The sequence below is a fragment of the Plecotus auritus genome (assembly GCF_963455305.1).
Source record: "Plecotus auritus genome assembly, chromosome: 1".
Lineage (NCBI taxonomy): Eukaryota > Metazoa > Chordata > Mammalia > Chiroptera > Vespertilionidae > Plecotus > Plecotus auritus.
Genome location: NC_137770.1, coordinates 139680002 through 139692209, shown reverse-complemented (window position 1 = coordinate 139692209; position 12208 = coordinate 139680002). Strand labels below are relative to the sequence as shown.

The window sequence follows — 12208 nt, the reverse complement described above, 5'->3', positions numbered from 1 at the left end:
GTACTGTTGGTGGGAATGCTGATTGATGCAGCCACTATAGAAAACAGTATGGAGTTTCCTCAAAAAGTTAAAAATGGCCCTGGCCAGTGATTGAGCATTGACCCATGAACCAGGAAGTCATGGTTCAATTTCCAGTCAGGGCACATGCCCAGGTTGCAGGCTTGATCACCATTAGGGGGCATACAGGAGGCAGCTGATAGATGTTTTTCATCAATGTTTCTATCTCTCTATCCTTCTCCCATCCCCTCTCTAAAACTAATAAAATCCTATATAATAAAAGAGTGATATGCAAATTAACCATCGCTCTGCCACAACCACAAGCCACGCCCACCAGCCAATCAGGAGTGAGTATACAAATTAACCCAACCAAGATGGCTGCAGCCACAGAGCGAGCAGGAGGCTTGGGTTTCCCTGGAAATGGAGGAAGCCAAGCTTTCCACATACCCTGGCAGGCTCAGGCCTCCATTCAAGACTACAAAGTTTCAATTATAGAAGATAAATAAATCCCAACAAAAATGGCGGCAGCCATGGAGCAAGCAGGAGGCTTGAGTTGCCCCCGGTGATGGAGGAAGCCAAGCTTCCACAGCCCTGGCCTGCCTTGGCCTCCGCTGAAGGCTACAAAGTTTCAATTTTAGAAGATAAATAAATCCCAACAAAAATGGCTGCGGCCACGGAGCAAGCAGGAGGCTTGGCTCTGCTCAAGGCTACAAAGTTTCAATTATAGAAGATAAATAAATCCCAGATACGAGGGCCTGCACTTGGGTCGTGGCAGGGGAGGGGGACAGTGGCCGGCCTGTAAACCACCACAGGCCCCTCACCCAGGCCGCCACACGCCCCAAGTGAACCCCCACCCTGATCCGGGACACCCTTCAGGGCAAACCAGCTGGCCCCCACCCATGCACCAGGCCTCTATCCTATCTAATCCTATCTAATAAAAGAGTAATATGCAAATTGACCATCACTCCAAAACACAAGATGGCTGCCCCCATGCGGACACAAGATGGCCACCACAAGATGGCCAGCAGGGGAGGGCAGTTAGGGGTGACCAGGTCGGCAGAGGAGGGAAGTTGGGGGCGACCGGGCCTTCAGGGAAGGGCAGTTAGGGGTGACCAGGCCTTCAGGGGAGGGCAGTTGGGGGTGACCAGGCCTGCAGGGCAGGGCAGTTAGGGGTGACCAGGCTGGCAGGGGAGCAGTAAGGGATCAATCAGGCTGGCAGGGGAGTGGTTAGGGGGTGATCAGGCTGGCAGGCAGAAGCAGTTAGGGGCAATCAGGAAGGCAGGTAGGCGAGTAGTTGGGAGCCAGCAGTCCTGGATTGTGAGAGGGATGTCCGACTGCCCATTTAGGCCCGATCCCAGTAGGGTCGGGCCTAAATGGGCAGTCGGACATCCCTCAAGGGGTCCCAGATCAGAGAGGGTGCAGGCTGGGCTGAGGGACACACACCCCCGTGCACTGGGCCTCTAGTTTAAATATATATATATAAAGGCAACTTGGGTAGAACCCATGCTCTTGGAAAAACTAAAAATTAAAAATGGAACTGCCCCTCCTCCCTGGCTGAGAAGGCTAGAGATTTTGCCTTTTTTTTTTTTTTTTTAATACAGTATATCTTGGACACTGGAAATCATTTCAACTTTCCTATATAATAAAAGCCTAATATGGAAATTGTCCCCTGGGGCATTCGTTTGACTAGGAGTTTGACCAGGAATACGACTGCTTGCTGTGACATGCACTGACCACCAGGGGCGGTGTGGAACATGGCGGGTGTCAGCAACACGCTGTGACCTCTCACTGGCTACCTGGAGACTGGGGTGATGGGGATGGAGGTGTGTTGAGAATGCAGGGTGTCTGCCGAGCTTGCTCTTACCCCCCTGCTACCCTCTCCCAGGACGCCAGGGCTCGCGTGCTGGGGAAGCCCCTGTGCTCAGGTGCTGGGCACCCACGAGGAGCCTGCCCCACACTCACCACAGCATCTTCTGGGTGACTGGGCTGCAGCGGCCAGGGCCGCAGGGGCCGGTTGGGCTCCCTGTGGATTCATGCAGGAGCCGGTCTGCGAGGCTGGCCGGGAGAGAGCATGCTGCCTGCCCAGCTTCCATGCAGCACCGATGGGCAGCCCAGAGGCCCACGCTGCGCCTGGCCATGCTTACTGCATTTCTGTGTGGGGACTCGGGTACCGTGACTCAGGTGGAAGGGGGCGAATGGGGGCCCAGGGAGCCAGGTGCTGCCCAGGGCCCAGAGGTCAGCTGAGCCCTGCCTTTCGATGCCAGATGCTCACAATTCAATCACCAGCCAGGCCTAGGGACCGTACCCGTGCATGATTTTCGTGCACTGGGCCTCTAGTATATATGTAAATCTTTTACAGAGGAAGCCAAGCAGTGAGAGGTTTAGGTTGATTAAAAATGGAGGTGGCGTAAATGTATGCCACATGGAATTACAACTAAAATACAGATAAACTTCCTGAATAATAAACTAAAGCCTCGCTGGAGAGAACCCTAATAACTGAGAATGGAAAGTGGAGACTGCATAGAGACTGGTAGGATGAGTAGAGATGCAAAAGGGCTGGCAGGGCTCCCACAGTCAACAACTGAAGTTCCGGAGAGATATCTCAGCTGTGAGGGATTGACACGGAGAACTCTGGGGTCTAATCCCCAAGATGGACCCCCAAGTAGAGAGCACCAGAACTGAGAAGGGTGCCTACATAACACCTGGCTGTGAAAAGCAGCAGGGTTATTGCCTGCAAGAGAGAGACAGCTGGAAAAGCCGGCACCCTCTTAAGGGCCCACACACAAATTTATGTGTAGCCACTCACTCTGTGCTCCAGCAGAGCGAGGGCAGAGTGGACTGGAGCTGTGTGAGCAGAAGCCAGGGTTGGGGGATCTGGGGTTAGAGCTCAGAAGGCAGACACCACGGTTTCCTGTGCTAAATCATTTCCTCATACTGCAGAGGTCATCTTTCTCACACAGACAATTGCAACAGTCAGTCTTGCCCTTGAGGGGAAAACAGTTGACCCACCCTATTGGAAAACACCTTGCCCCACGGTATGCAGTTTTGGAAGCCCATTAAGATACTGAGACTATAAGATGGAAAACCATAAAAATCTTAGAAGAATCCATAGGCAGCAAAATATCAGATAGATGTCGTAGCAATATCTTTACTGATAGAGCTCCTAGGGCAGTGGAAACTAAGGAGAAAAGTAAACAAATGGGACTACATCAACATAAAAAACATCTGCACAGCAAAAGAAACCATCAACAAAACAACAAGAAAGCCCACTGCATGGGAGAACCTATTTGCTAATGTTATCTCCGATAAGGGTTTAACCTCCTTTACAGGGAACTTATACAACTTAACAAAAGATAAACAATCCAATAAAAAAATGGGCAAAGGACCTAAATACTAGTAGACACTTTTCAAAAGAGGACATACAGAAGGCCAAGAGACATATGAAAACATGCTCAAAGTCACTAATCAAAATGCAAATCAAAATGACAATGAGGTACCATCTCACACCTGTCAGAATGGCTATCATCAACAAATGAACAAACAAGTACTGGCAAGGATGTGGAAAAAATATATATATAATTCCTGTTAGAATTAAAACTCCAAGAGAGCAGAGATTTTTTTCAGTTCTTCTATCCCAGTACATAAAACAGGGACTGGCACTTAAAAGACACTATTAATTGTCAAACCAATAATTTAATTAATTGCCTATGAACTAGCAGTGAACCATTCTATTCATTCAAGGATTAGATCTATGCACTCCAAGCTTCTAATGATGGCTTGGTCTTTCTGGTAACCAGCCCTCATCCTAAAGCTAGCCAGTAGTCCACCAACAGACAACTCATTAGAACAGAAGACGCTCCTTATCATCCAAGATATTCCAAGGGATTTAGAAGCTCTGTGTCAGGAATAGTGCTCAAAGGCCAAATAGTTCAACAAAATATGCTTCCAGTTCTCTCATCACAAAGGCAATTATGAGTGTTTTAGGAGCTCTGCTCCAGGTACTGGGGGCAGATACCAATATATATATTTTCTATTATTCACACCTTTAGAATTAAATATTGACCTTATACAGATAATGTTTAAAGAGGTGAAGGTAAACTTTTTAACTTACTCCTTTAACATGCTCAAAGGTGACATTTTTCATCTGGACAGGATCTACTGCAGAATCAAGCCCCGTTGTTGTCCGGAAGCGAACTAAAGGAAAGAAAATGTTTATATGTTTGACAGATTTATATAATTCCAACCACCTTATTTTTTCAGAAGCAAGAAATCAAAGCCCAGACAAACTATATATCTAACTTCACATACATTAAATTAGAGTGAGGAGTAAACACTAGGTTTTCTGGATTTCTGGACCATACTCAAGGAATAAATGACTCACATTAAAATTACATCATTGTACTTTCCAATTAAAACTAAGGATTATATTCCTCTTCTCCTTGTAATAGCCAATGACAGAAATCTTAAACCAATGGCTCTCAAACTCCAGTATGCATAAACATCACTTGAAGTATGTGTTAATGCAGGTTCTCAGGCCATGGCACAGAAATTCCCGTTTGTAGATTTAGGAAAAGGTCACCATAGAGTTTGCATTTTTAACAATCATCTTCAGTTATTGTGATACAACCAGTCAAAGATCTACACTTTGAAATAATTTGCCTTAACCTAGCATACAAATCTAGGCATTTAAAAAAAAAGTGAAACTTAACACTTGCACTTTTTAAACAGCCTTCTTCCTCTGACAACTGTTATATGCTGTTAGATGATTTATCAATAATGATATCACTAAGAATAATAAAGGTAGTAAAAGCCCTAGCTGGTTTGGCTCAGTGGATAGAGCATTGGCCTGCGGACTGAAGGGTCCTGGGTTCGATTCTGATCAAGGGCACATGCCTGGGGTTTCAGGCTCGATCCCCAGTAGGGGGCGTGCAAGAGGCAGCCAATCAATGACTTTCTCTCATCATTGATGTTTCTATCTCTCTCTCCCTCACCCTTCCTCTCTGAAATCAATAAAAATATATATTTTTAAAAAGATAGTAAAAGTTTGGTAGAATAGTAAAATATATGGGATCAACTATGGAGAACAAACAAATCAACTAGGTAACAAAAAGCTTTCTTAAACCTCTCTCCCTTGGGTAAACTTCCAGACTAGACAGATATGAAGGAGTAAACTAAGCAATTACTAATTTCCTCAGAATAAGTCACAAATACTGTCTTTAGGATACTGAAATATAAAAGCCAAAACTGAGCAGGCAAAAACATAGGATTAACAAGAAATACTTAGCAAATCAAGAACATACAAGTCAGAAGAGCAGGTTTAAAATAGTAATTCTAGAATACACATAATTAGTTTAGCCCACTAAACTACTTTTTAAGACTTTATATAGATGGATTTAATAAATTTGCAGCAGAAAAGTTGGACCTAATAAAAAATTAGAGTAATTACCCAAAGGCAGTGCATTTCATACTGTAAAATATGTTTTGCTTAATGTAAGCCATTAATTTTTAGAAAAAAGAATAATCAGTAGTCATGCCATCCCCCCCTCTAACAACCCACTAATATCACCCTATAATCCTATAGTGGGTTTTTAAAAAAATATTCATGTATTTTTTTTTATTGATTTTAGAGAGGAAGGGAGAGGGAGAGAGAGAGACAGAGCCCGAAACCCAGGCTTGTGACCTGACTGGGAATCGAACTGGTTCATAAGTCAACGTTCAACCACTGAGCCACAACAGCCGGACACTGGTTCTTTTTTTAAAACAGAAGGAAGCATGAGACAGTGAATCTAGATGTAAAAGTGATTTCTGGATGTTAAAAACTTCGTCTCAGGTTTCATGTCACACAAAAACTTTAAAAATATCTCAGGCTACATGCAAGTTCTAGGATGAAGTCCTGATCCAAATCAACTGATGTTCTTAATACATCAGTTTTTTTTTCTCTCAAGGTAATCACGAAGAAAGTAAAAATAGTAGTTGAAAAAGCAATTAGAACCACTTAAACCTCACATTATTATTTCATTTTAGATTGGGAAACTGAAAAACTACAGGACACATTTAATTTTATATAGCGTAATTTTTAATTCATTCAATTTATTAATTTGTCTTTAAAATTAACTGTATCATTTTGTACTGCTATTATAAAATTCTGCTACATAGTTTTTAAACTTAATAATTGGACAGATATAGCCCTGGTCAAGTGGCTCAGTTGGTTGGAGTGTCATCCCATACACCAAAAAGTTTAGGGTTTGATTCCCAGTAAGGGCACATACCTAGGTTGCAGGTTCAATCCCTGGTAGAGGTGTGTAGGAGGCAACTAATCTATGTTCCCTCTCTGTCTCTCTCTCTCTCCCCCGCTTCTTCCTCTCTTAAAAAAAAAAAATCAATAGTGATCCTCTGGGAGGATTAAAATCTAGGAAACCAACCACCATCACTACTAGAAGTTGAAATAATATTTTCACTCTAACACAACCCTTGGAACTTTCACAAAACATTATTTTCTCAAAATGCGCAAAACTTGAATTTGTACAGTGCCTAAAGAAACTTTTCTTGTAATCCACAAATCAATGTAAAGTTTTCTTTCTTTAAGTCTTAAATATTAAATAGACTATGAAAAAGAAATGAGTATGTGAAATATTTTTTAAGATTAAATTAATAAGTCAGATAAATAAAAAGAAACTTTACCAGATAAAAATGGGTTTTTTAAAAGTCCATAAATGCCAAATAGCAGCAGAACAAAGAGAATCAGACGAGTTCGTCTTAGAGAATCTGGAGAAGAAAGAAAAAGCCGTAAACCAAATTATATCAGTGAGAAATGACAGCTCGATGAGATGCAAACATTAGGTTACTGATGGCAATCATATTCATCACACACAATTTTGGAACCTGGTGTTCTTTTGCATAATTGCCATAATTTCCTTTTAGCACCCTGCTACCAAAAACTTCATAAAGCCTTGACTTTGGTTTATCAGTTGAGAAAGGGAAAATCACAGCAGATATTTCCATTTCTGCACAGCTTCAGTTATAAACATAATAGAATATAACCAATTAAAAATTGGATAAGTAGTAGAAAAGTTATTCACAATCACTTGAAGACAGAACTTTGACTTCCTTTCATACACTCTTCAAACATGAATGTCAAATTAGCTTACCATTGGTTTTTTGTGTTAGTGCTTGAGCTTTCAGAAAACCCTCTGCAAAACCAGTTTTAAATGCATCTTGGTGAGCTTCAGGTATGTTTTTGGTTTTCATGAGTTTGTCCAAAGTCTCAACATCTGATCCCCTGTCCCGCAAAAGAAATCCCTAAATACACAAGCAATTCAACAGTATTAACTAACTGTAAAAGGTAGTAACACTCCCCAGAAATATTCTGACCATTCACACACTCAAAATTTATTGAAATTCTAGAATTTTTAAATTTTATTGTTAGTGTGACAAATTTTATAAAAACTCAATAATAAATTACTTAATCAATGGCTAGGAAACTAACAGTGGGTCCTATACCTATGTCAATCAAGAAACTCTCTGTAAGAACACTATACTTAAAACAGGATGACTTAGGGTTCTAATTGCTTGATGTTCAAACTCCTTTGATGAATAAACAATTATATGAATGCTTTCCATCTACTGGGGAGAGATACATAAAGTTTTGACATTATATTAGAAGTACTAGGTATGGTGGTAAACTAAATGCTACCTAAGGAAGTCAAGAAAGGCCTTTCAGAGAATGGGATACCTTAGCCACAGAGAACAAACAGCACAATCTAAAAAGGCATGAAACAACAGTTTTTAGAGCTGAAGAACTACAAGATTATGTGACAGGACTTTAAAATGCCAAAAGAGGAGGAAGGTAGGGGTACAGAGGGGGTTACACATTGAGAGATGAGAACAAAAAAATGTAAGCAGGAGAACAAACAATAACATGCCTTGTGTATCATGGCAGGTGACAATAAAGCAGAGAAATACAATTATGACATGTAATATATTTTAGACACACTGGTGGGTGGCAGTCTGGAGGCTAAACTGAAGGTAGGAAAACTAAAGGCATGTAGACTACCTGCGTGCCTGTAACCATTTCTTGCCTAGATTACTGTAATAGTCTATGCAACAGAACTGGGAGGGGATAAAAAAGAGACTTAAGAGGCTGGGTTGGATCAAAAAAATTTTAGTGATCAACAGGACTTAGTGATTAATGGATGTGGGAGATAAAAGATGGACACATCAAAGTTGATCAGCAGGCTACTAGCTTGAGTGGATGCTACTCATAAGCAGGTATAGGTTGATAGGGAGAAGAAACAGAGTGAGATGTCTAATAGGCCAGTGGAGAGATAAGTTGGACACCCAGAAGAGTTGTAGTTAGGATTACACAGAATATTCATCCTTTATCATAAGTAGAAAAATGGAGAAAATTAATAAGCCCGCAAAAGAAATCAGATATTGAAGGTTCTCATTTTAATAACTTGAAAATTATTGCTTTCAAACAAACAAAAATTGTCTAATTACCTTCACAAATGATGGTGCTATATACTGTGTTTCTGCTAATCTTTCAGAGGTGGACTGTAGACGTCGTGTTCTTGATTTTAACGTTTTAAAACTCCGAGACTGTATGAAAACTGAATGAAAGAGTATCACATTTACTTCTCATCGTACATTTTGTACAAGAAGAGAATTATGCCTAAGATTCAAAATGCTGACACCAGACTGTACATCCTAGGTCTTCATCTTATTTTTTACCAGTTCTTTCCCTGACACTTGAACACACTTGTCGTTAAAATGGATTGATCTATGTAATCGACTTTACTTTTATTTTGGTAATTTAAAAATGTAAAAAACAAAACATAGATGCGTATGAAATAAAAATCAGTGTCCCCTACCTCCTCAAATCCCACTCCTACTTCCTATAAGTAACCAGTGTTGCTTAACAATTCGATGACTACACTTGTATGTTTAAACACATGTTCTTTCTATAAAAATAGTACATAACTTTCTGCCATTGTTTTCTTTCACTTAATATACATGGACATTTTCAAAATAGGTCACACAGTACATTCAGTTTAATGGCTGCTTATGGTTTTCCATTTTTTTATCTGGGTAAAGCAATTTACTTAACCATTTCTCTACTCCAGACATTAGTTGCTTCCTATTTTTTTAAAATATATTTTTATTGATTTCAGAGAGGAAGGGAGAGGAAGAGAGAATAGAAACATCAATGATGAGAGAGAATCACTGATTGGCTGCCTCCTGCACACTCCCTACTGGGGATTGAGCCCACAATCTGAGCATGTGCCCTTGACTGGAATCGAACCCGAGACCCTTCAGTCTGCAGGCCGATGCTCTATCCACTGCGCAAACCAGCTAGGGCGCTTCCTATTTTTTATTGCTAAAAATAATGCTGCAGTAAAATTCTTATGCCTATTCTCTTTCAGTACATGTAGACTAAATTCCTAAAAGTAAAACTGTAAGACTTACATGGCTTAAACCTTAATTGCCCTCTAGAAAGCTATTATCAATTTATACACCCACCAATGAATATGATTATCCTTTTCTCCACAGCCTTTGCAACAATGGGTAATATAAATCTTGTTAATTTGTACAAATCTGATGGGCAAAAAGTAGTTTTTGTTTTAATTTGCATCTTGGAATAGAAGTGAGAGTAAATCTTGAAAAAAATTTATTTTTATTATTTTTATTTCTTTAGTAAATTGATTACTCATGCATGATCTGTGCACATATTTTCATTTGTAGAATATGGATGTCATGTATACTAACCTTCAGTTATATTTATTTCAAACATTTATTTTAATGTCTTTGTCTCTTAATTGATACAGTAACTTATAAAATTAAGGTAGCCCTATCTTTTAATCTATAGTTTTTTGCATTGTACTTTTTTAAAAATACCTTTTTATTGATTTCAAAGAGGAAGGGAGAAGGAGAGAGAGGTAGAAACATGAATAATGAGATAGAATCATTGATTGGCTGCCTCCTGCATAACCCCCACAGGGGATCAAGCCCGAAACCTGGACATGTGCCCTGACTGGGAATCGAACCATGACCTCCTGGTTCGATTGCTCAATCACTGAGCCATACCAGCAGAGCTTCTGTATTGTGTTTTATCATAAGTAGAAAAATGGAGAAAATTAATAAGCCCACAAAAGAAATCAGATATTGAAGGGTCTCACTTTAATAACTTGAATATTATTGCTCTTTCAAACACCCAAACGATGATTTTAAAGGTAGTCTACTGACTTCATCTAATGCTTTGATTTTTTTTTTGTCAGACCTTTACCTACTTGGAACTTTCGTTTTAATGTAAGAAAAGAATCAGATTCTGTTGTGTGTTTTTTTACATCCAAGTTTAAAATCAACTTCTTAATTTTCATAACAAGTCTTTACCAGAATTGTACTGAATTGATAAATTTAGGTGTGAATTGGTATTGTTATAATACTAAGTCCTTCTATAAAGGATTATGGTATTTTTCTTTGTATTTTACTCAGTTCTTCCTTTACTTCTTTCAGTGAGGTTTTCTATGCAGACGCATACATATATATGTGTGTGTGCATACATTATGTTGCATGTTTCTTGTCAGGATAAAATACTTAATGGGTTTTGAAAAAACTGTAAATAAACCCTATTGCTAAAATAACTATTGATTTTTATGCATTTATCTTACATGGTACCTATGTAATGAACTCTTACTACTTGAGCAGCCTTTCACTTGATTTTCTTGAATATCCTGATAAACAAGCATCTCACCTAAAATTATAATTCTGGCCCCCCCCCCCCCTTTTATTTTAATCCTCACCCAAGGATATTTTTCCATTGATTTTTAGAGAGAGGGAAAGACAGAGAGAAATATTGATGTGAGAGAAACGCATTAATCAGTTGCCTCCTGCATGCGCCCCGACCAGGACCTGGGCCACGGAGAAGCCTGTAACCAAGATACATGCCCTTGAGCAGAATCAAACCCGGGACCCTTTGCTCCGCAGGCAGAAGGTTTATCCACTGAGCCAAAGCAGCTAGGCCCCCTTCTTTTAGCTTGTATGTAATTCCCTTCTTTTTCTTTTTAATCACATTGTTCAGAACCTCCAAATTACCACTGCACAAACACAGGATGTTACACACCTTGTTCCTAATATTAATGAGATCCAATAGCTATCCTTAAGAAAATAAAAATTTTATTCTAACTTTCTAAGAATCTTTAGGAAGCACAACAATTAAAATATATCACACAGCCTTTTTTTTTTATCAGACACTGAAATAACATTGCTTTTCTTCTCTCTTTTACTCCTTAATCATAATTTTTAGCACATTGTAAACTTGCTTTTTCAGATTTTAGGGTTTCTGTATCTATATTATTAAGCTAAATCAATCCTTTGTATTTTTTTGTTGCTAATATTTTAGTGTCAGTCATTTCATGAAATAAACAGGGAAGCCTATTTTATCTTCTCCTTATTAATAAAACAGTTTTAAGTAACAGGAGACTGCTAATCCTGGGAAACAGAATGTAACCATAAAGGCATTCGAGCCTAGTGCTTCGGGGCAAAGGAATTATATTTGAAAACTATACCTTTCCATTTTTTACGGTATTGTCTTATCTCTTATTGTGTCAATTTCGCTAATTTATAGCTTGAATAATTATGTTCAAACACATTTTTATTTACAATATAAAATTATACACAGCATCTTGTAACTTTTTTATTTTTTATGATATAAATTTCAGGTGCACATTATAATTTGAGTTCTGTACATGCTGTAAAATTATCAGCCCCAAAAACCTAGTTACTATCCATTACCATGCAATTGACCCCCTTCACCATTTTTTGCCTACTTCCCAACCCCCTTCCTCTATGGTAACCACTGATCTGCTCTCTGTATCTATGAGTTTTTGCATTGTTTGTTTTTTATTTGTCTTTCTCTATCTGAACATTCTTATCTTACCTAATAAAAGACAAACATGTAAACTGACCATACCACCACTATGCCACCAGCCAATCAGGAGTGATATGCAAATTAACCTAACGAAGATGGCGGTTAATTTGCATACACAGGCGCCCGAGTGATGGAGGGGCGGAGGGACGCAGGCGTTCTGCCCCACCCCCGTCTCTCAGGGCCTCTGGGCAGCATGGGAAGGCAGGGCTGGAGTGGAAAGGGGCAGCTCTGGGGCCTGAGCAGAAAAGGGCTGGGCCAGAGTGGAAAGGCGGTGCCAGCAGCCAG

General features: G+C 39.8%; 1 protein-coding gene across 2 annotated transcripts in view; it reads right to left on the bottom strand.

Moving 5' to 3' along the window:
* Positions 1-12208, bottom strand: part of YME1L1 (YME1 like 1 ATPase) — a 76755-nt gene that overhangs the window by 26658 nt on the left and 37889 nt on the right. For both annotated transcript variants that reach the window (XM_080688323.1, XM_080688324.1), the window contains exons 5-8: positions 8497-8606; positions 7146-7296; positions 6679-6762; positions 4109-4191 (exon numbers count right to left, since the gene is read on the bottom strand). In XM_080688323.1, coding sequence (XP_080544449.1) covers positions 4109-4191; positions 6679-6762; positions 7146-7296; positions 8497-8606 — 428 coding nt within the window. The remainder of the gene's footprint in view (positions 1-4108; positions 4192-6678; positions 6763-7145; positions 7297-8496; positions 8607-12208) is intronic.